Source organism: Andrographis paniculata, unplaced genomic scaffold (genome assembly GCF_009805555.1).
Source record: "Andrographis paniculata isolate CXL003 unplaced genomic scaffold, ASM980555v1 Contig26END, whole genome shotgun sequence".
Taxonomy (NCBI): domain Eukaryota; kingdom Viridiplantae; phylum Streptophyta; class Magnoliopsida; order Lamiales; family Acanthaceae; genus Andrographis; species Andrographis paniculata.
Genome location: NW_026137557.1, coordinates 1,192,086 through 1,217,761, shown reverse-complemented (window position 1 = coordinate 1,217,761; position 25,676 = coordinate 1,192,086). Strand labels below are relative to the sequence as shown.

General features: G+C 32.4%; 1 protein-coding gene across 4 annotated transcripts; it reads right to left on the bottom strand.

Annotated features, from left to right (window-relative positions):
* Positions 1–389: 389 nt before the first annotated feature.
* Positions 390–25,030, bottom strand: LOC127246069 (ABC transporter A family member 7-like). 4 transcript variants are annotated; one of them, XM_051267267.1, is made up of 18 exons: positions 24,873–25,030; positions 20,221–20,602; positions 20,049–20,128; positions 19,801–19,945; positions 7,440–7,559; positions 7,237–7,361; positions 6,180–6,338; positions 5,470–5,632; positions 5,267–5,392; positions 5,071–5,154; positions 4,141–4,496; positions 3,850–4,050; positions 3,621–3,730; positions 3,446–3,530; positions 2,259–2,387; positions 2,070–2,175; positions 899–987; positions 390–815 (listed from the first exon to the last, which is right to left on the bottom strand). In XM_051267267.1, the coding sequence occupies exons 1-18, from the start codon at positions 24,948–24,950 to the stop codon at positions 516–518; spliced, it is 2,838 nt and encodes a 945-aa protein (XP_051123224.1). In that variant the 5' UTR covers positions 24,951–25,030; the 3' UTR covers positions 390–515. The 4 variants fall into 4 exon arrangements, with proteins under 4 accessions (XP_051123224.1, XP_051123223.1, XP_051123222.1 ...); XM_051267266.1 differs by lacking the exons at positions 19,801–19,945; positions 20,049–20,128 and adding exons at positions 7,729–7,873; positions 7,978–8,057 and having other exon boundaries at positions 24,873–25,029; XM_051267265.1 differs by lacking the exons at positions 19,801–19,945; positions 20,049–20,128; positions 20,221–20,602; positions 24,873–25,030 and adding exons at positions 7,729–7,873; positions 7,978–8,057; positions 8,150–8,531; positions 9,629–9,722.
* Between the last annotated feature and the right edge of the window lie 646 nt (positions 25,031–25,676).

Here is a 25,676-nt window from a genome sequence, read left to right as displayed (position 1 = left end):
ATTTCTAATTTTTTTTAATGACCTAAAAATCTCGGACCGTTTATTTTTTAATGTAATACTCCCTCCGTCCCTTAACAATCTATCCATTTTTTTTATTTTGGTCCGTCCTATAACAAAGTATCAGTTTCCAGTAATTGTACTATCTACCTACCATTACAAATACCCTTCTAATTTACAATATATTACACAAATGTCATTACCTTTACTTTATATCATACAATACTAATACGATTAATTTAGTTTTTTTTACTTTTATTTCTACTTTATCCCAATATAATACTAATATTTCTAAAATTTCGTACAAAAAGCAAATGGATATATAGAATAAGGATGGAGGGAGTATTTATTTATTTAGTGTATGATAAATATATAAACTAATAATTTATAAATATTTTATATATTAAAATGGCCGTCTCCGAAAACAATACTTATGTATAAAAACACAACCATAGCCGAATATATATATATATATATATATATATATAATTCACAAATTTGCAAAGGCTCTACAATACTTACGACAGGGTGGCGCCGGCCGGCGCCCCTCGGGCAACCTTAATAAAGACATCCTCCAATGTAGTGTCCGCAAGACCCCATGCTTGAACAGCGAACCGGCTCTTTGCATCCTCGACAGCTGCAAACACTTGGGCTATTCTTACCTCATTTTTTGGCAGCTCGAACTTTTGTGTGCCCGATATTTGGTATATCTTTGTCGCATTTCTGGATAGGTGACGCACCAATCTTTCGACTTCTTCCTCATGGTCTGGGGCTGTCGTCATTGTGAATACATATGAACCTCCGTACCTCGCCTTCAACTGTCATTACAAAAAGAAAAAGATAATTAATTAGGTACAACAAAATATGCACAAGCTAAATATTGGAGTGTGTAATGTGTTACTTCTTTCGGATTTCCAATGCATTGCAAACTGCCGTCGACAAATATTCCTAAGCGATCGCATAAATGCTCCGCCTCTTCCATAGAATGCGCTGAAATATACAACAAAAATATGCGATGATAGTACCCGAATTCTTATAAATATTTGTTTACATATATTTAAAATTATGAGTTAATATTAAAGATCCGTTAAATTATATATATATATATATATAGTACATAAATTTTATTAAATAACTCAACTTCGCGTTAAAGAGAAACATGCACATACTTTACATAATATATAAGTGTGTTTGTTTGAGGATTTGGATTTTGAGTTGGGATTTGAATTGTAAAAATTTTGAATCGTAATAGTTGTATGTATAAAATAGGTGTTGATGTGATATTTTGAATGTAAAATTAATATTTAGTATAATATAAAAAATAAAAATTAACGGTTTGATTTGATATTTTTTGAGGAAAAAAATTTGTTGAATAATAGAATTTCTGAGAAATTCTCCAATCGAACACATTCATATATCAAATTTTCATATAAAATATCATATTTTACAATAATTGTTACTAAAGAATATAAAAAATGAATACAAAACAAAAATAAAATACAAAAACCACACAATTTAAAGAAATACTCCCTCCATCCAAGAGTAGGTTTTTCATTTGACTTTTGCACATGGATTAACATAAATTAGTATTTTATAAATGTATACTATAATGTTCATTTTCCTTTTGACATTAAAATAAAAAATAATATGAAAAATAAGGTATTTAAGTGAAAATTATTTTTTTAAAAAAATAAAAAAAATTTGATTTGAACATACTAAACGATAAAACAAGAAGATTACTTTCGGACGAAGAGAGTATATTTTTCAAAAGAATTGCTAAAGGCAGCTCCGGCTATGTATACTTTAGAATTTCAAAAACTATTTCAACTAAAAATCAAAACGCAGACACAAATTCTCTATTTTTATTTTTATTTATTTATTTATACAACGCATTAACATATTCACTTTCTATAATATTGCATCAAACTATTATTCTACTTTTAAAAACAATAAAAACCAAAACATTCCGAGCACAAAAAGAACAAACAAAAAACTTCCCTTGTGATAAGCACTTGAAAGCATAAAATTTCTCAAGAAATCACGAAATTGTAAAATTTAAAAAGCGTACGTACTTGTGAGAATTATAGCTCGGTTTTGTTTCGCCTGTCTTACTACTTTCCACAACATGGTTCTTGAAGCCGGATCGAGCCCGGTGCTTGGCTCGTCCATGTACACAACCTTGCAAGAAATACGAATTATTCAAGAACTAATGTCGACAAACTTATATATGAGAATATCATAATATATTAGTGTAAGTATACTTTTGGATCTCCGATGAGTGAAATGGCAACGCTCAGCCTCCTCTTCATGCCTCCACTGTATTTTCCGGCTTTTTTGTCCGCCACTCCGCCATGGAACAAATTCACACTCTTGAGAGATTCTTCCACTGCCTGAATCACGGCATATGTATATATAGTTACAAGGTCATAACTCTCCATCATCGACCAATGAGCTTAGCAGAGAGATAAGAATTGTTATGTGAATTGAATTAGTTTAGGGGCAAACTCAGGTTGAGCTTGAAAAATATACTCAGAAAAATATCTGAGTTGAGCAGCTCAATTCAGACAAAGTTCTATAAATAATGTATTAAAACATTTATTATATTTTTAAGGATAAACTGATTTTTTTTGTCCCGTAAAGCCCTTTATCATTTTAGTCATGTAACTGGAGTCGCAAACTAGTTTCATAAGTGAAAAATTTTCGCATTTTTAGTCAACCGTATATGCCTACGTGGCACCCGCATGGTTCGCCGGAAGACACGTGTCCGCCGGGTCAGCAACACCCAGCGGACGCATAGATTTTTTAATTTTAATATTTTCTTTTGTCTTTTTTTGCAAAAATTACAATTTTGAAAATTAAAGATTTTTAAAAAAATAAATAAAACTCTATGTGTCTGTCAGGTGTCTCGCTGACTTGGCGGACACTTGTCATCTCACAAGCCACACGAGTGCCATGTAGGCATCTCCGACGCCGAAAGACTAAAATTACAAAAATTTTCTACTTACTAAACTAGTTTGCGAATGATTCAGTTACGGAATAATTCCAATTAGAGAGAGAAAAAAAAAAAAAAACAGTTTTCCCTAAACTCCAGCCTGAGCTTAACCGACAAAATACTAATGAGATTGGAACTCTACTATGCTCAATAAAAGATCGAGTCAAGTTCGATCATGAGATAATCATCTTGATTTGACTCGAATAACAGCCCTAGCAGCGATCAAATGGGTGTGGGAATGTGTTTTCGGTTTTTATGATCATGCAATTTATAGTAAAATATTTTTCTAGCTAAAAAATATCATATCCAACATCTATTTTCTATATAAAACTATTACATGCACTGATTTTCTATTCAATAAATTTAAAATTGAAAATATTTCAAATTTCAAAAACACTCCAAGCAAAAGGCCAGATTGTTTCAAGAAACACATTAGGAGTTTAGGAAGGGACTTACTTGTGTTAGAGCCGCGCCTGTGAGATTTTTAAGCCTCCCGTAGAAAAGAAGATGCTCCCTTCCCGTTAATGTTTCCCAGAGCAAACTGCAAAGTGTAAGGGACAAGATTAAATTGTAGTAACATGAATCAAAACTAAGATTTTTAACCGTGTTATGGTGAGGTATCGATTGTTACTCGTGCTGGGGGCACACGCCCATGCTGGTGTATATTCTATTCATATCGGTTAGTATATCCATCCCATGAATGTATGCAGTTCCAGAGGTAGGCTTTATGAGACCAATCATCTGCCAAAACACAAATATTGAGCGAATGAATTATGATCGACATTTTCATACTCAGAAAGTGATATATGCACATGGAACAACAGAAGATATCAGATCAGACTGTAAATTGAGTAACTGACCATATTAATAAATGAGGTTTTGCCTGCGCCGTTTGGACCGAGCATGCCAAAACATTCCCCGTATGGTAAAGCAAGTGAGAGCTCCCTAACTGCAAATTTTTCTGGGTTGCCATCTCTACCTGGATAGATCTTTTTCAGATTATCGCAGATGATGGCATGATCTGTACTTGATTCAAGTAGCAGCTGCTCGACCTTCTCCCGCTGAAGAAAATACAGGAATGTCAAAATGGGAGATATCGAACACAAAGTCCATTCACAGTGAAATTATGCAATCAAGAGTCGAATATTTACCTCTTTATCAACATCAAGTTTATCCACCTGAATAAAAACCTTTGAATCCTGTCTCTTTAAGCTTGGTTTCCGGAAGGATGATGAGAGATTCTTTTGGCATCGCCGCAAGAAGAACAGAGGACTTCGTCCAGATGACACTACCTGATCTGCATAATAAGCAACAGCAAGAACGACTACCCATTCGACTGCAATGATGATTATGACCTCTCTCATTCCACTGTCGCTCTCGATCAAATCTTTCCACTGCATTCCATCTGTTCTCAAATAACTTCCTTGAAAGGCGGCCTGAGAAAACTCATATAATCCACGATAAAGAGCAAATCCAGGAAACAACTCCATAGCGATTATCCCAGCTCCTGTAATATTGCAAGGATTGTTATAAGGTTAAGCTGATATGATTGTACATCCAATACTAATGCAAAAAATGGTTAAGAGCCGAAATAACCACCATTAAACTTCTGAAAAAGATTCGAAATGCAGAAAATATATGCAAGCATGGCTTCTCCATTTCGATAAGAAAATATGATAAGGATATTCAATGAGAAACTTCTAATATGAAAAATAAAGAAAATATAACGGAAATGCAATCTTAACAAAAGTAAAGCACATATAGCAACCCAATCTGCAATGAACAAGCACACTCTCCAAGAAAAACCAACAGCATTAATTGGAATTACCAACAGCATGAATTGCTCTGCTATCAAAATTACTAAATCATACAAATCAGTAACTTCGATTAGACATATGATGTGACTGCCAAATTTTCTGATATATCATTTTCTTATCTTCATATGTACACAATAATGCACATAGATAGTCTTTCTAATAGCAAATTAAATTTACAATGATAGTTATTATGCTTGCTAATCCATTCCATACTGAATCGCTTCATTAACACAAATTGACTTTCACAAAAAAAAAATTACTTACTTGGGAATGAAGTATCCTGCAAAAAGGGCTCGAAAAGGAAGCCACCCAAAAGGCCACTTGCAAATACCATCAAATAGCCAACAACTGAGATGCAAAGGTTCACACAAATGAGGACTCAAGATGCATCACGAGAAAGATATATGTAAGTAAAAAGCATGCTAAGAAGAAAAAATGGACAATAATGCTGAGGACATACCAGTAGCAGTCTTCACATTTGAAAAGAAATCGGCTACAAGAAAAGCCAACGAGACTTGCAAGTTTATGTAGAGGAAATAAAACACAAATTGGATGCTGTCGGCATTTAGTATGAATAATTTCAAACCTGAAAGACAATACATCAAAAGATAAAATGAATGGGATTAGGAAATTTTGATTAATTAATCAAATTCGTGGATTTACCTATGCTTTTGCCAAATATTACGAAGCAGAGCATGTAGATTGATGATATTACAAGAAAATAAGCATAAGATATCAGCCAATAAGGTCCATCCCCAAGCCCGTGCATTTTCATCATAATTCTCAGTCTCTGTTGCTTTTCATAGACCAGATATGTAAGTATAACCTGCCAAATACAATGTAAAGGACTCCACTTTGCACTTAATAATAATTGGACACAATAAAACAACGGAAATAATGAACACAAAAAGCCGATAAGCAGTCACATATAGCATATAACTGCAGATAAAAGATAGCAAAGTAACACTTAAATTCATAGACCTCTTCGAAGTGACAAGAAGTGTCTCTATAACTATCTTGTCTGTACCATCAGTGAGATAGAAAAATAATAAAATACCACCTGTCATAACATTAATATTTATATCTGTAACTTCTTGAAAGGGATATGCATATAACAACAAAACCAGGAAGACATGTTTTTATGGAGATGTGATGTTTCAAAATAGTCAAAACTTCTACCCAAAAAACACATATGCTTGGGGCGGAAGTGTAATCTTTTGAAGTCCTAATACTATAGAAACTTAAAGCCAAAAAACTTAAATTCCAGGAAGTTTGTCGCGGCTGGAGCAACAGAAAATATTGAAAAGGCGAGAAAACAACATTAATAACTCTGTTGATAATAATGTCTTGCTCTTGCAACAATGTGAACTTACTGGGAACAACTGTGCTATAATCCATGTAAAGAAAAGCCCCCCTAGAAGAGAAGAGAAATCAAGGCTAAGTTTTGTTTCAGGTTTTGGCATTTCGTTCACAAAGTCAAAAAGAATTTTTGTCGCAGGTCCAAGAAGATATTCAAGATATGCATTTGAAGCCTGCAAAATGGGCAAAGTATCAGCGTATTTTCATTTTAGCCTTATTAATTCTTGCATGAAAGACATAATAGTGGCACAGCACATTACTTGCAGCATTCAATCAAGATCTATATAATTTTGCACTATTTAAAAAATGCAAGATTATGCAACATTACAAAAGAAATTAGCATTTGAAATAGTATATGCTAATGTTATGTGATGAAATGATTAAAAGCTCCTTGTTTCCTTGGAAGTCTGTTATTAAAGAAAAAAAGGAGAAAGAAGCATATTCAGATAGATAAAGAAATGGGAAATAAACATTCTGACAAAATAAGGATATTCAAAAGGGTACATAAAATCAGAAAACAGACTAGATTTCTAGCCACCTGATTCACAATCAGGTCTGCCGTTCTCCTACTCATAGCAGGTTTGCAAGCATGAAAAGTCTCTAAAAAGGAATAATATATAAATGCATATAGATCACTCAACCAATACAGATAAAACATAACAAATCTAAGCAGCAGAAAAATGTAGAAATTGGGAGGGGGCGGGGGGGTGTTGTAAAAACTCAGGGCTAACAAAAAAAGTTAAGACAAGCAGTTAAACAAGTTGAACAAAAATACTGTTTAACTTTTCACTAATAAGTTTAATGAGTTCATGGGAGTCCCAATATAACACTAGTTTAATATTTTATATATCATAAAATAATAATGTATTCTGATAATGTGAAATAAAAACCATTTGAATATGCATACTTCAGCCATTTAAAATATGAGATAACAATTATATCCTAAATGCACGCAAATTTAATCCAACTGACCAGTTATTGTTTCAAAAATCAAGTTATGCCAAAAACCCGAATAGTATTTAACCATCGGGTAGCTGAATTGAATGCAATAGTAATGTAAGTATTTTGTACCAAATTTACAGACCGAGGCAACCGCAGCAAAGAAAGAGGCTGTCTGCCTGTATCATCCTCATACGTAGAGTTGTACCATATGGTCACATTGAATAGATTCTCATGTGAATTCATAAAATCATAAGCTGTGAAAAATAGACAAATAAATTAGGCAATCACATAAAAATAAATGATTTTGTGCAATGCTGTAGATGGTATAATACCTGCTACAATCTCATTAATTTTTTCCTTGGGATTCCCTGTACGATAACCTTTGAACAGCTCATTATTGATAGCTGAAGAACTATTTCGCCACAGAGTCAAGCCTCGAACACAGCGTAATTCTGAATTAAATTAGAAGAAAATTTTATGAAATACAAATAAACTGTCTTTCACACTAACATGCAAATTTTTTTAGTTCAAAATATGAGTGTAAAGTAAAAACACATAGGAAAGTAACAATTTTTTGCATAAAGTTGAGTATACAAAGAAGATTGTAGCCTTATAACCTACTTTTTTCAGCTGTGTCGGGACTTAAATTGATAGGGAATGAAATCTCAGCAGTCGATGTACATTGAGGTTGGAGATAATCAACAGGAGTATCTGATATAAAAGCAGGCTCAAGAAAGTTGGTAGTCTCAGTCTCTGTTTCTGAACCCTGAAAAAACCAAAAATCAATTTTAGTATCATCATCATAACTTGACAGTTGGTAAATGGAATAATCATATTAATGGAAACAATGCATAGAGAAATATTGCTAACCAGCACATTCAGAGCTAAGCTGTAGAGCATATCAGATGCATTTATACTTAATTGTTTTGGAAAGAAGCTCTCAGCCACACCTATCAAATCATCACTGGAATATCATTCTCTATGAGAAGTTAGGATAATAAAGACATAGCATAATTAGCAGTAAGCAAGAACAGGGACAAACGTTGTCCAAATGTTTGGTTTTCTCCTGTAATGAGAACGGTTGCAGGGCAGGAACCAGTTCTCTTGCATGCTTCATCTGGCAAGTCTCCATATGGAATATAATCAGTTCTCACAGCACGATATTGTGGTGCAGGTACTTGCAATAACGGAGGCCATTTGGGGGGATGACGAATGGGACAACTCATCGCTTGCTCTGCAGTTGAGTATTCAAGCCCACACTTTTGTTCACATTGACCACTCCCGTCAGTATCCACACAAGTGCACCCACACTTTTTTGTGGGCTTGTCAAATTCATTGTCCACCAGAATTTGCACCATAAGAAGCAAAATACAGATAATAAATGGAGATAAAACAAGTCTAATATTTGTCATGATGTTTCTTTTCTGCAAAGAAAGAAGAACAACTAATGGTCAAACATGGATAAATCATATGATAAAATTTGAACCACAAAGTAACTGTGAAGTGTGAACTAAATAAATCTTGCCTTAGGATCAAACTGCACAAATATTTGAACTTTCCCAAAAGGTCTCATACCATTTAGGATTTAGATAACTTATAATCGATGGAGTTTGTTTTCCCACCAAATACACCAATAAAACCCACACAAATGTGCTTTTGAACTATCGAAAAAGCCTTATACTATGTAGAGTTTAGATGTTAACTTATAATCGATGGAGTTTGTTTTCTCAACAACTACCCCCCTAAAACTGGCACAAATGTGCTTTTGAACTTTCCGAAAAAACTTCATGCTATGTGGAGTTTAGATGTTAAACTTATAACCAATTATTTTTTCTTTAGTGTTTCGATGATGCGGGACTTAAGTTAACTTTCGTAACAACAACAATTAGAACCACATATATGCCATTTAAATTTAAGCATCTTAACAACTCATAGTAAACCAGATAATTAATATCCATACATGGCTTCACTGAATGAAAAATCTTTCAGATTGGGGCATCATGCGTCAGAGCAGAAAACAAGAGACCCCATGATCAACACTCTGAACCAACCACTTTGCAAAGATGATGAAATTTGTGTTTTCAGAGGCAATAAATCAGTTCATCAGTTCATCTTATATCCAATGAATCCGTAGTGGTAATCTATCCAATACCGTATAGCCAATCCACGTGCATAAGAACATCCAATCACAAAATAAACCTAAATTCCAAATAAATTTCACTAAATTCACCCCAAATAAATTCAAAATCACCATAACTATCAATGAATAAAAGTGAAAATGAAAAACTGATTATAGGAGTAAAATCTTCACTACTGCCATTTCCATTGCAAAATTAATTCAAAAAATTTCAGCTATTAAGCCACACCAGCAATTAACACATATAAACAAACGTATCAAGCACCAAAATCTACCATCAAACACTAATTACAGCACCAAACAAGAACTTCCAGACTTCAAAGTCATCGAATATACACAACAAATCGATGAAACACCAAATTCATTTACTTTTTTTATAGATACCTGAAAAATCAGATTCTTCCTCAGCAAAGCATTCGCTTGAGTCCAAAAACTGGACGGTCCTACAGGCGAATCCGCCATTTCCGAAATTCAACCGTTGCAGAGGAAGTACTCTGCGTCACTCTAGCCTCTCGCCGTTATATATGAACTTGCGAGGAAGCAGAAGGCCTAAATGACGTAATTGCCCCTACAAGTCTAAGGCGCCGCAAGTTCGCGGATATTACTTTAGTGAAATGACCAAAATACCCCTAATCTATATATGTACCGTATCGTTGTCAGTTTGGAAAGTTTGTAATAATTAAATTATAGGAAAAACAAGCGCGTGATTTGGATAATAATGATTGTTGTTTACTTATATATATATATTTTTTTTTGTACGGATTTTGATATAATATACATATTTTTTGTATAATAAAAAAATTTCTAAAAAAATCATTTGTTCACTTAATATTTTTTAATGAATAATTTATCATAAATATAACTAAAAAAAATATAAATATACATATATTAATATAATACATTATTCATTTTTCAAAAATTAATTATTTAATATAAAATATTATTTTTTATATTAATAAAACATATTATTAATTAAGTACATAATTTTTTACTGTTCAAATATTTTTATAACTGAAATCGTCCGTCTAATCAAAGCTCCTGAGAAAATAAATAAATGATTTAGTCAACGATTGACTAAATGGAAAATGATTAAAAATAATAAATAAAGATATTGCTTAACGATGTCTACTTCCTTTGTTTGGATGTTGTAACTGTCCGATGATAATATTCCTATTTTAGTTAAATGGATACTTAATTAATATACTCTTTCCGTCCCGTTGAAATATTACTATTTTTTATTTTCGTCCGTCCCAAAACAAGGTTATCATTTTCTAATTTAATAATTGTATTACATACTTAACATAATAAATATCATTTCAACTTACAATATATTACACAAAATGTCATTACTTTTATATTACACCAGGGTATTTTTGTCTTTTTATTGCAATTTAAGATAATACTAATATTTAAAAATTTAAGTGTAACAAGAAAATGTCAACCTAATAGGACGGAGAGAGAGTATTAACTTTTATTTTGTGATTTTTTTTTTTCTCGCCAAATTAAGTTTGACATTTAATTTTAAGAAATTGTGTAAGAAGGTGTTGGATAAATATTTTATTAGCATTCTATTGATTTTTGTATATCTACTGTTTGTTTAGTTTTTAAGGTAAATTATATAATTGTTTTAAGAAAAATACACAGAGCACTCTGTATATTTATGGTGTGAAATTTTTTTTATGTTATCGTACAGTTTGTACGAAACAACACTATTGTTCAACATTAATGTTTGGTTCTAAATAAAAACCTAAATTATGCATATTTTATAAAAATAAAAAACGTAAAATATTTTAAATAACTTTTTGAGTAAAATAAATAAATAAATAATTGATTAATTCTTCCTTTTATAATTTTTTTGAGACAAATTGATATCTGATTTTTACCAAAACTATAAAAATAAATTATTGATCAATTATTTATTTATTTATTTTATTCAACAAAATTATTTAAAATATTTTACGATTTTTTATTTGTATAAAACTTGTTTAATTTAGGTTTTTATTTAAAACCAAATATCAATTTTGGACAAGAGGATATTTCGTGCAAACTTTACGTTAACCCAAGAGATTTCACTCAATAATTAAAATATGAGATGTTTTGTGCATTTTTTCTAAAATACAAGGTGCTGTATAATTTACCATAATTTTTATTTGCTTTTGATTTTTTTTTATTTGAATTTGATTAAATGATATTTTAAATTGATATTTGTAAAAATAATAATAATAATAATATATTTTTATATGAAATTACTAACAATAATTTTTATTTGAAACTAAAAAATAAAAAAACATCATCGAGGCTGATAGACAAGTCACACCAGGCGAACCATGTGTGGCAGATGAATTCACTTCCCACACCACCATACTATCATTTACGGACCTATTTTATTTAGTTTTGTTAAATAATATGTCATCCATCCATCGAAATATACAGGGGTTGTCTTGGACTTTTTTTTAGGTCTTGAGCGAAAATAAATTATAGGTCATACATATGCATGATTAAAATGTATTTTTAATAATATTACTGATTGGCGTTGATTGGACAAAAGGTCGAACGGGACCGTCTGGACAATGTCAATTTGAGAAAAAGAAGATGAAAGACGGTTTGTCTGAAAGTTCGAAAAGTAAGAAGAACTGAAAGAGGATGAAAGATATAAGAGAAAATGTGAGGCAGGTTTGATCGAGTTGCTCTGAGCAATACGATATTGTGTAAGGTAAAGAAGTGTAGAAGATTAGAAAGAAATAAATATATATATGATTAGAAATTAAAATTTAATTTTAAAATTAAATAGGATGATTATGAAGAAGAAAAAATATATAAATTAAAAGTTAAAATTTAATTTTAAAATATAATAAATAAAAGATAATATATAATATTGTTTGATGTTGGGTGTGATTAGTTTGAGTGTGATTACTGTAAGATTTTGATTTTAGGTTTGGTTTTAATAGTAAAATTTTGAATTAAAATAGTTATTTGTTGTGATATAAATATATATTGATTTGATGTTTTGAATATAAAATAGAATTTTTGTATAATATAATAAATAAATAATAGGGCGATTGATTTGATATTTTTTTTAAAAAAAAAAATAGAATAGTAAAATCAGGATATAAATCCCACGAGTAAACAGACCTTTGTTTTAAATAAAAATTACTTATTCTTCTATTTTTCTTGTTTATTTGAGTAAATAAAATTAAATTTAAAAATATATATATATGAGTAAATAAAATAAAATTTAAAAATATATATATGTATTGTAATTGTATCTCTTTGAAAAATGAAGAAAAATTAAAATTGAAAACATGACTGTATTTATTTGTTTTTTGTTTGTTTCAATTTTTTACCATTTAATTTTTATGATTTTTTTTATAAATATATTATTCCGATATCATAAAAATTACATCTAAATTATTATTAAAGATAAGAAAGAAAATACTAACTAACTATGAGTATTTTTTTACAAATTCTAACCTCAGCAAAACATCCTTTACCTAATCTGTTTTCTCATTTCCACTCACAATATATAATTCTCGTTAAATCTATTCATGTATTTTTAATTCCTTACACTTTTAAGCTAAATTTTTTATTTAAAAAAATTAAAAAAAAAATTCAATTATCTGTTCATTTCTTTTTCTCTACAATATTATTTTTTATAATTTCTTTCTTATTGAATATAGTACTTGTAAATTTTATTAGTTTTATAGTATTTATATATTATTGTTAAATAAATTATTTTTGTAATAGTATGTAAGTAAGGTTTTTTTAATTATATGAAAAATATAATTACCTAGAAATGAATAGATTGATTTCATATGGATCCAAAATAAAAAAAAAATTATTAGATTAACTTGGGCCGGAGTAATATTATTACTCGATATTAGTAAAAATAATTATTCTATAATATAAATAATTATAAATTAATATTAAGATAACTAATTAGTTTAATTAAAATTAAAAAAAATAACATTAAAAAATTTAAAATGAGATTAAAATGTGTAATCATTTTTCAAAAAAAAAAGAAAGTGACATGGTATATGGGACGGACAAAAACGGCAACATGACATGATATCTGAGACGGAGAGAGTATTATTTTAATGTATTTAAATGGCTATCTCGGAGACAATATTTGTATAAAAGCATACAAGTATACAACCATGCACATAATTTATATGTGCGAATCCAATGATGTTTTAAACTTGTCCATGTAATGAAAACTATGTATCTATATACTTCCGCGAATATATGTAAATATAATCCACAAATTTGCTACGGTTCCACAATAATCACGAGAGGGTGTCACCGGCCGACGCCCCTCGGGCAACCTTAATAAAGACATCCTCCAATGTAGTGTCTGCAAGACCCCATGCTTGAACAGCAAACCGGCTCTTTGCATCCTCGACAACAGCAAACACTTGCGCTATTTTTGCATCATTCTTTGGCAGTTCAAACTTTTGTGTGCCCGATATTTGGTATATCTTTGTCGCATTCCTAGATAGGCGATGCACTAATCTTTCGACTTCTTCCTCGTGGTCCGGGGATGTCGTAATTGTAAATACATATGATCCCCCATACCTCGCCTTCAACTGTCAATACAAAAAAAAAAAAAAAAAAGAAAAATGAATACGTAAATGTATTAGATTCCACAAATTATGAGCAATTTAAAGTGTATTCACTTTGTATTATATATATATACAATTCTCCTAAAATATTATTAAAAATAATAATTAATATATGTCGACTCATCCAAAAGTACACATTTTGTTATTTTAATTTGTTACACCAAATGTATATATATTTTTATTATAAATAAAAGTATTCTCACTTTAATACCAAAATACTTTAATTTTTATCTAAATTACAAATATATCATTATCCATACAAAAAAATGATATATTTTTCAATATTCTTACACCCAATTAGGAATAAGATACTATTGTTCCTTATTCTATTAGGGAAAAACAAATATATACATTTGGTTGGGAATGAGTAGAATATACAATATATACATATAATAATAAAAGTTATATAACAAAAACATTCAAAATATTATTTTCTATAATACTTTCAGAATTTTCCGTACCTTACAACAAAAAAATTAAACAAACACACTCTAAATATGAAAGTGTGTTACCTCTTTCGGGTTTCCAATGCATTGCAAACTGCCGTCAACAAATATTCCCAAGCGATCGCATAAATGCTCCGCCTCTTCCATAGAATGCGCTGAAATATGCAACAAAAAGATGAAATGATAATACCCGAATTCTTAAAAGGATGTATAGGTACCACTTACAAATATTTGCGTCCATTTATTTAACTGTTTTTTACATTACGAGAGTGTACATACTTGTGAGAATTATAGCTCGGTTTTGTTTCGCTTGTCTTACGACTTTCCACAACGTGTTTCTTGAGGCCGGATCGAGTCCGGTGCTTGGTTCGTCCATGTACACCACCTTGCAAGAATACAAATAATTCAAGAACTAATGTCAAGAAACTTACATGAGAATGTCATAATATATTATGGTGTGTTTATTTTGTGAGATTGTTGAAAAAGAAATTTTTTTATGTAAAGTATAGAAAATTGTGTAGAGAATATAAAAATAATGAGTGTGTGTAGTGTATTAACTTTTTGAAAAAATGTGAAAAAATATTAGAAAGAACAAATCCTTAATGTAAGTATACTTTTGGATCTCCAATGAGTGAAATGGCAACGCTGAGCCTCCTCTTCATGCCTCCGCTGTACTTTCCGGCTTGTTTGTCTGCCACTCCACCATAGAACAAGTTCACACTCTTGAGAGATTCTTCCACTGCCTGAATAACGCAATATATATGTACATAGTTACAAGGTTATAACCCTTCATTGTCTCAACCAATGAACTTTGCAGAGATTAGAATTGTTATGTGAGTCTAGCTACTTTAGACTCAAGCTTGAAAATTACCCGAAAAAAAATAAAAATCTGAATCAAGTAGCTCAACTTGGACAATGTTCAATAAGATAATAAATTTATATATCTATTATATTTTTAATATGTTGATTGACTATATAATAATAATTAATGATCATTTTCCTACTAGTATAAGCTTTTTAGTTGAGATGATCACTTTAACATAACATATAATAATATAAAACTCAAGCTCGAGCTCAACCTAGAAAAAATATTACTGGGCTTGGACTATACTCCGCTCAATAAGAGATTGAGTCAAGTTCAATCATGAGATATTCGGCTTGATTTAACTCGAATAACAGCCCCAGCAGCAATCGAGGGTGTGGGAATGTGTTTTTGGTTTTTTATGATAATGCAATTTGTAGTAAAATATTTTTCTAAATGAAAAACCTCAAATTCGATATCTATTTTCTATATAAAATTATTACATTCAACACTCATTTACTATAATGTGAAGAAATGAATTGGGAACATTGTTCCACAAGATACATATATAGCCATATATATATATAAAAAAAATATCTAATCCCAAAATCCTAAGCAATAAATTAGAATATGCTAATCCATTGGTTTAACAAATTTAAATACAATATATTTCTAATTAATTGTTTTTAAATCTCCATTAATTGCATCACATAAATCTAGACTTGTAATTTCACATATTCAATAAATTTCAAATCCAAAATATTTCAAAATACCAAAACACTCCAAGCACAGGCCAAATTGTTTAGAAATGTATTAGGGAGGGACTTACTTGCGTTAGAGTCGCGCCTTTGAGATTTTTAAGCCTCCCGTAGAAAAGGAGATGCTCCCTTCCCGTTAATGTTTCCCACAGCAAACTGCAAAAGTGTAGAAAAAACCTGTACTAACATTAATCAAAACCAAGATTTACCCGTGTTGTGATGAGGAATCGAATTGTTACTCATGCTGGGGGCACACGCCCATGCTGGTGTATATTCTATTCATATTGGTTAGTATATCCATCCCTTGAATGTATGCAGTTCCAGAGGTAGGCTTTATGAGTCCAATCATCTGACAAAGCACAAGAAATTTGAGTGAAAAAATTATGACCGACATCTGCATACTCTGAAAATGATATATACACATGGAACAACAGAAGATATCAGACAGTAAACTGATTAACCGACCATATTAATAAATGAGGTTTTGCCTGCACCGTTTGGACCGAGCATGCCAAAGCATTCCCCATATGGTAAAGCAAGTGAGAGCTCCCTAACTGCAAATTTTTCCGGGTTGCCATCTCTACTTGGATAGATCTTTTTCAGATTATCGCAGATGATGGCATGATCTGTACTTGATTCAAGTAGCAACTGCTCGACCTTCTCCCGCTGGAAAAAATACAGGAACATCAAAATGGGAGACATCTAACACAGAATCCATGCACAATGAAACCCCTCAGTCGACATTTACCTCTTTATCAACATCAAGTTTATCCACCTGAACAAAAACCTTTGAATCCTGCCTCTTTAAGCTTGGTTTCCGGAAGGATGATGAGAGATTCTTCCGGCGTCGCCGCAAGAAAAACAGAGGACTTCGTCCTGATGACATTACCTGATTTACATAACAAGCAACAGCAAGAACGACTACCCATTCTACTGCAATGATGATCATGGCCTCTCTCATTCCGCTGTTGCTCTTCATTACATCTTTCCACCGCATTCCATCTGTTCCCAAATAATTTCCTTCAAAGGCTGACTGAGCGAACTCATATAACCCACGATAAAGAGCAAATCCAGGAAACAACTCCATAGCAATTATCCCAGCTCCTGCAATATTGCAAGGATTGTTACAAGGTTAAGCTGATATGTTTGCATATCCAACACTATTGCAAAAAGGGTTAAGAGTAAAAACAACAACCATTAGACTAATTAAAAAATAAAACAAAATCAAAGCGCAGAAAATACATGCAAGCATGGCTAGTCCATTCCAATAAGAAAATATGATTAGGATATTCATCGAGAAACTTTGAATATGAAAAATAAAGATAATATAATGGAAGTTCAATCCTAAGAAAAGTAAGCACAAAGAACTCCAAGAAAAACAAACAGCATGAATTGCTCTGTTATCTAAATTTCCGATCATACAAAGCAGGAACTTCAACTAATGCAGACATTAGATGATGTGACCGCGAAATTTTCCTGTGATATATCATGTTTATCATCATATGTACACAATAATGCACATAGATAATCTTTCTAATAGAAAATTAGAGTACAATAATAGTTATTATATTTGCTAATCAATGCCATACTGAATCGCACAAATTGAATTTAACCCAAAAAAAAAAGCATACTTGGGAATGAAGGATCCTGCAAAAAGGGTTCGAAAAGGAAGCCACCCAAAAGGCCACTTGCGAATACCATCATATAGCCAACAACTGAGATGCACAGGTTCACACAAATGCGACAAGATGCATCATGAGAAAGAAATATATAAGTAAAAAAGCAAGGTAAGAAGTAAAAATGGACAATAATGCTGAGGACATACCTGAAGCAGTCTTCACATTTGAGAAGAAATCAGCTACAAGAAAAGCCAACGAGACTTGCAAGTTTATGTAGAGGAAATAAAACACAAATTGGATGCTGTAGGCATTTAGTGTGAAAAATTTCAAACCTGACAGACATTACATCAAAAGATATAAAGAATGGGATTCTGAAATTTTAATTAATTAATAAAATTCGTGGATTACCTATGCCTGAGCCAAATATTACTAAGAAAAGCATGTAGATTAATGATATTACAAGAAAATAAGCATAAGATATCAGCCAATATGGTCCATCGCCAAGCCCGTGCATTTTCATCATAATTCTCAGTCTCTGTTGCTTTTCATAGACCAGATATGTAAGTATAACCTGCCAAATAAAATGTAAAGGACTCCACTTAGCACTTAGCAATAATAGGTACACACTATACAAGGTATCAATATTGAAGATAACATAACAACAGAAAATCTTATAATGAACACAAAAAGCTGATAAGCAGTCATGTATAGCATATAACTGCAGATAAAATATAGCAAAGTAACACTTAAATTCATAGACCTCTTTGAAGTGACAAGAAGAGTGCCTCTATATCTCTCTTCTATTTACCATCAATGAGATGGAAAAAAAAATGAAGCTATTTTCATAGCACTAACATCTATATCTGTAAATTACTGAAAGGGATTATGCATCTAACAACAGAACAAAGAAGATCTGTTTTACGGAGATGTGACATTTCAAAATAATCAAAACTTCTACCCAAAAAACAAATATGCTCGCAGTGGAAGTGCAATCTTCTGAAGCCCTAATATCAAAATTACTATAGAAACTTAAGGTCAAGAACCTTAAATTGCAGGAAGTTTGTCCAGGCTGGAGCAACAGAAAATATTGAAAAAGAGAGAAAACAACATTAATAACCCTGTTGATAATAATGTCTTGCAACAATGTGAACTTACCGGGAACAACTGTACTATAATCCATGTAAAGAAAAGCCCCCCTAGAAGAGAAGAAAAATCGAGGCTGAGTCTTGTTCCAGGTTTTGGCATTTCTTTCACAAAGTCAAAAAGAATTTTTGTCGCAGGTCCAAGCAAAAATTCAAGATATGCATTTGAAGCCTGCAAAATGTGCGAAGTATCAGCATATTTTTCTATTCTTATTAATTTTTGCATGAAAGACATAATAGAGGCACGGAACATTAATTATGCTATCTAGTATGAATGTGAGACTTTTTCCACGGCAGGCTAAATTGATGTAAACATTTTACAGAAACTCAGGGCTAACAAAACAAATTAAGAAGACAAGCAGTTAAACATGTTGAACAAAAATACTGTTTAATTTTTCAATAATAAGTTTGATATGCTCATGAGATTTCCAATATACCACTAGTTGAATATTTTGCATATCAAAAAATAATAATGAATTCTGAGATAATGTGAAATAAAAACCATTTTAATATGCATGCTTCAGCCATTTAAACTATCAGAAAACAATTGTATCCTAAATGGACTAAATTCAACTGACCATTTAGTGTTTCAAAAATCCAGTTATGCAAAAAATATGAATAGTAATTTAACCATCGGGTAGATGAATTGAATGCAATAGTAACGGAAGTATTATGTACCAAATTTACAGACCGAGGCAACCGCATCAAAGCAATAGGATTTCTGCTTGTATCATTCTCATACGTAGAGTTGTACCATATGCTCACATTGAATAGATTCTCATTTGAATTCATAAAATCATAAGCTGTGAAAAAAAAAAAGATAAGAAAATTAGAAAATCCCATAAAAACTAAATGAATTTTGTGCAATGCTATAGTATAGTACAATACCTGCTAAAATCTCACTAATCTTTTTCTCTGGATTCCCTGTACGATAACCCTTGTACACCTCACTATTGATAGCTGAAGAACTATTTCGCCACAAAGTCAAACCTCGAACACAGCGTAATTCTGCATTAAATTAGAAGGAACTTTTATTAAATACAAACACTTTTTCACACCCTGCAAATTTTAGTTCAAAATATCACTGTACAAAGCAGAGCCATCACAATTAAATTCCAATTTTTTGCAAAAAGTTGAATATACTAAGAAGATTGTAACCTTATAACCTACTTTGTTCAATTGTAGCAGGGCCAAAATTGATAGGGAATGAAATATCAGCAGTTGATGTACATTGAGGTTGGAGATAATCAACAGGAGTATCTGATATAAAAGCAGGCTCAAGAAAGTTTGTAATCTCAGTCATTGTTTCTGAACCCTGAAAAACCAAAAATCAGTTTTAGTATCATCATTATAACTTGACAAATGGTAAATAGAATGATCACTTTAATGGAAACAATGCATAGAGAAATATTGCTAACCAGCACATTAAGAGCTAAGCTGTAGAGCATATCAGATGCATTTATACTTAATTGTTTTGGAAAGAAGCTCTCAGCCACACCTATCAAATCATCGCTGGAATATCATTCTTTATGATAAGTTAGGATATTAAAGTCATAGCATAATTAGCAGTATGCACGAACAGGGACAAACGTTGTCCAAATGTTTGGTTTTCTCCTGTAATGAGCATGGTTGCAGGACAGGAACCCGTTCTCCTGCATCTCTCATCTGGCAAGTCTCCATATGATATATAATCAGTTCTCACAGCACGGTATTGTGGTGCAGGTACTTGTAATAACGGAGGCCATGTGGGGGGATGAGGAATGGAACAACGCCGCGCTTGTTCTGCAGTTGAGTATTCAATCCCACACTTTTGTTCACATTGACCACTCCCTTCAGTATCCACGCAAGTGCACCCACACCTTCTTGAGGGCTGGTCTAATTCATTGTCCACCACAATTTGCATGATAAGAAGCAAAATACAAATACAAACTGGTGAAGCAACAAGTCGAATATTTGTCTTGATGTTTCTTTTCTGCAAAGAAATGAAAACATCAACTTGAAGCAGCAGTTCGAATTTCATTCCTGTCTACTAAGAGCAACTAACGGTCAAACATGGTTATATCATATGATAAAGTTTGACGTACAAAGTAACTGTGAAGTGTGAATTAATAACGAATTCAATTAATCTCAACACCAGAATTTAGCGTACAAATTTTAGAAGTACCAGAGTCATGTATATATGAATTTGATAGGTTTCACATCAGAATCATGCAGCCATTTATAAGCTCTGGAACCAAAACAACAATTAGAACCACATACATACCCGTTAAACTTAAGCTTCTTAACAATTGGTGGGAAACTAGGTAATTAATATCCATACATCATTCAGATTGGGGCAGCATGCATTAGAGCAGAAGACCAAGACTCCATGATCAACACTCTGAGCCACCACTTTGCAACGATGATGAAATTGTGTTTTCAGAGTCAAGAAAGCAGTTCATAATATATCCAATGAATCCATAGTAGTAATCTATCCAAGCTGTAAAGAAAAAAGAAAGAAGCAAATTCTAGGACGTCAAGCAGAGGGAATTCTCTAAGGAAGAAGATGTTTATAATATTTGTTTTGGGCTGTTCATAGGGGTGTGCATCGAACTTTAAATTTTGATCGATTTTCAGTTTGTAAAAATTAAAACCAAAATTGAACCGAAGTCTTCTTCCAAAATCGAACAAACCAAATTTGGTTTGGTTAAAAGCCGAACAAACCAAAACTTTGTTTGGTTTGGTTTATTAATATATATTAATGCTAAAAATACAAATACTCGAAATTATAATATATATTCCTTCCGTCCACTAAATATATGCTCATTTGGGTTGAACACGAGTTTTAATTAATATAGTATTATATTTGTTGATTATGACATGAAATAAGGTATTTTTAATAAGTATATAAGTAAATTAATGAAATGAGAAAACTTTTAATAGATTGAATGTGTAAATAGTTATAGCATTTTGTAAATAAATGTAATGGTGAAGAGTATAAATAAGGAGTGTGTAAAAGTTATTTGCTATAAATGGAAAATATATACTTTTTGTGGACAAATAAAAAAGGAAAATAGGCATAGATTTGGTAGACGGAGAGAGTTTTTTTTATTAATATAAAATTTTTATTTTTAAAAAATTCAGTTAACCAAAACTAAAAGTTGAAAACCATAACCGAACCAAGTAATTGAACAATCAAAACCAAACAGTTTAAACCGAAAAACTTTTAATTTTTTCAGTTTGGGTTCATTCTTTTAATCTTTTTTTGGGCCATTAATTGTATTTTTCTTCTTGTTGTATCAGCCTAGGTTTTGGCCCATTTTGAAGTTTGTTAGAGTTGGCTCTAGACTTCTCCAGCTCTAGAAAAAGTGTAAATACATATTCAGCACAGCATCTTTTTCTTCAATAGTGAAACAAGCACCGTTAAAATCCTCTTCAATTCTTGGCATGGTATCAGAGTAGTGATCTGCGCTCAGTTCTCACTTCCTATCCCTAGCCTAGCAATCCTTTATATAGCTTCATACAAGTGTTACCATGGCATCTGATCCTGCAACCGCTACTACCCCATCCTCTGCAACCAACAGACTTTCTACTCAATGGCTCACCTAGAGCTCTCCCCTTCTGACCATCCAGGAATGAGCTTGGTTACATCATTGCTCACTTATTCCAACTATGTGCTTTGGAGATGCTTGTCATTTCTCTAAACAAAGAAAGCTCTTTATAACATTGATTCTTGTGCTTCTAGCTGTTTTGAGTTGTTGTATATAGACATATGGGGTCCTCACAACCTTGCCTCATCCAACGGTTGCAGATACTTTCTAACAATTGTTGGTGTTCACAGCAGAGCCACATGGACATATTTGATGAAACAAAAATCACAGGCTCAAATCATATTCTCAATATTTCTAGTGCTGGTCCAGACTCAATTTAAAAGAAAGGTGAAGATTGTGAGAAGTCATAATGGAGCTGAGTTCACAAGTCAAGCCTTTGAACACTTATTGAGTGAGCATTGTATTAAACATCAGAGGACATGCCCTTACACTCTTGAACAAAATGGAAGTGTAGAAAGGAAACATCAACACATTTGTGCTGTCACTAGATCCTTCTGTTCCACTCTGGTCTGGGGAAGTCTTTTTGGTATGAAGCCTTATTAACTGCATCTTACTTAATAAATTTGCTCCCAACACCTATACTCAACTGGAAATAACCATATGAAATTTTGTATGGTGACACACCTACATTGGATTATTAAGGGTATTTTGGTGACTGTTTTATGCCTATAACACAGACTGCTCTAAAACCAAACTTGACAAGAGAGCAATGAGATGCATATTCATAGGCTATAAGCAAGGCACAAAAGGCTACAAGGTATTAAGCCTTGAAACTAAGGTCCTTGTCACTAGGAATGTCATATTTTATGAAAGTGTGTTTCTAGGAACACATCCTGTTGCTGACACTACTCCAGCTCAAGCAACATCCCAACCTACTGCAGGAGCCTTCCTCTTGGCTTTCAATATTCTTCAAATTCTTTAAGTGAAGATACAAGAACCAATGTTGAAGTCTCAAGACCTAGATGCTCTGCTAGTAATGATAAGATCTTTCCTACCTCTCCTGAGTTGTCCTCACACATAGGGATTCAGCAAGCTGAAGAAAGTGATCAATCTTCTTCAAAGTCCGTAGTAGTCTCACATGGTGTTCCAACCAAGCCTCACAGAAACATAAGAAAACCAGCATTATGTATGTATATGCAGTGAACCCAACCAAGTCCGTAGTAACCATTGTTTGTTTATAAAACGTTCTCATTTTGAAGTGGTGATCTTGACTGTGTATGTGGATGAGATCTTGTTAATAGGTTCATCATCTGAACTTATACAAGTAGTCAAGGATTTGGGAGAAGCAAACTTCTTCCTTGGGATTGACATAAGGCAGCTAAGTGGGGGGATTGACTTGTCCCAAGGTAGATACACTACCGACATCCTTGATGACATGAAAATGCTTCATGCATAAGCAGCATCTACTCCATTACCAACAGGAGTGAAACTATCAGCTTCTGATTGAGAACCTCTTACTGATGATGCCTCAGTCTATCGAAGGTTAGTTGGAACTTGGAAAGCTACTTTACCTTAATTTCTCAAGACCAGATATTGCCTTTGAAACTCAACAATTAAGTCAATTCATGAACAAGCCATCAACAGCACATTGGAGAGCTTCTATTCCCTTACGGAAGTATTTAAAGGGAACCATAAATCATGGATTGTTTTTCAATGCTAACTCTTCTCCATCCTACTGTGATGCAGATTGGGGAATGTGCCCGGATTCAAGAAAATCAATCACCGTGTTTTTCTGGGCAGTAATCTTAACTGATGAAAAGCTAAGAAACAAACAACAGTGAGCATCTCATCCACGAAAGCTAAATATAGGAGTACGAGCACAACAACATGTGAGTTGCTGTGGATTTCTTACCTCCTAGAATCATTAAAATTCCTGTGACAATCAATCTACACTAACACTCTACATACCGAACCAAGCACATCAAAATTGCCCGCCATATTGCACCGTTACCTTCCTAAAGGGGTTCATTGCTCCCACCTATGTAGGCAGCAAGCAACAAGTGGCAGACATCTTTACAAAGTCCTCAGCAGGTCCTCTTTTTAAGAACTTGCGCGCCAAATTGTGCATGGAGGGTGTGAAAACAAGGAAGAAGATGACCTGCAAATTCTAGGACGTCCAGAAAGGGAATTCTTTAAGGAAGATTGGAAGAACATGTTTAAAATATTTGTTTTGGGCCGTTCACTTTTTATATAGTTTCCTTTTTGGGCCATTAATTGTATTTTTCTTCTAGGATTTGGCCCATTTTGTAGCTTGTTAGAGTTCGTTCTAGACTTCTCCAGCTTAAAGAAAAATGTAAATATTCTTCTGAGAGAGAGAGTGAACCAATTTATCCTCCAACGTGCAAAAGAACATCTAATCCCAAAATAAACCTAGATCCAAATAACATTCACTAAATTCACAATTCAAGATCACCATAATCATTAATAGGAGTAAAATCTTCCGTATCGCCATTTCCATTGCAAGTTAATTCAAAATGTTCAGCTGTCAAGCCACACAAGCACCTCAAATGAACAGACGTACGATACGAAGCACCAAATTCTACCAGAAACCACTAATTACAGCACCAAACAAGAACTTACAGACTCCAAACTCATCGAATATACACAATAAATCGAAGAAACAACAAATGAATTTATTTTTTTTCAAGATACCTGAAAAATCAGATTCTTCCTCAGCAAAGCATTCGCCTGAGTGCAGAAACTCGACGGTCCTACCGACGAATCCGCCATAGCCGAAATTCAACCGTTGCACTCTAGCCTCTTGCCGTTATATATGGACTTGCGAGGAAGCAGAAGCCGTACACGGCGGGTGAAATGACGTAATTGCCCCTACGAATTCCATGATGCGCACGTTCACGGAGATCCTATAGTAAAATGACCAAAATGCCCCTCATGCTATATATGTACCGTCTTGTTGGGAACTTGGGAGTTCGGAAAGTTTGTAATAAAAGTAATCCATCTCGGGATTTGTCGAGATCCAAAATAAATAAATAAATAAATAATGATTTGGTCAATGGTTCAATAAATGGAAAATGACTTAAAATAAATACTCCCACAATCCCGTAATAAAGTATCTATATTTTCATTTTAATCTGTCTTATAATAAAATATTTTTTTTTAGTAACTGTATCACCTACCTAATATTACAAATATTTTTACAACTTACAATATATTACACAAATGTCATTGCATTTATATCACACGTACTAACAAGGTTATTTTAGTCATTTCTACTTTATTCCTACTCTATCTCAATATAATACTAATATTTCTAAAACGACGCGCAAAAAGCAAATGAATATTTACTTAAGAGACTGAGGGAGTACTTTATTCGCCATAGAAGTTTATTTTTATTTGATCGGATACAAATTTTAAAAAATATATATATAAAAATATAAAAAAGAATTATAGTAAAAAGAAATAGAAAAAAAATAGTATTCTCTTTGTCCATTTCTA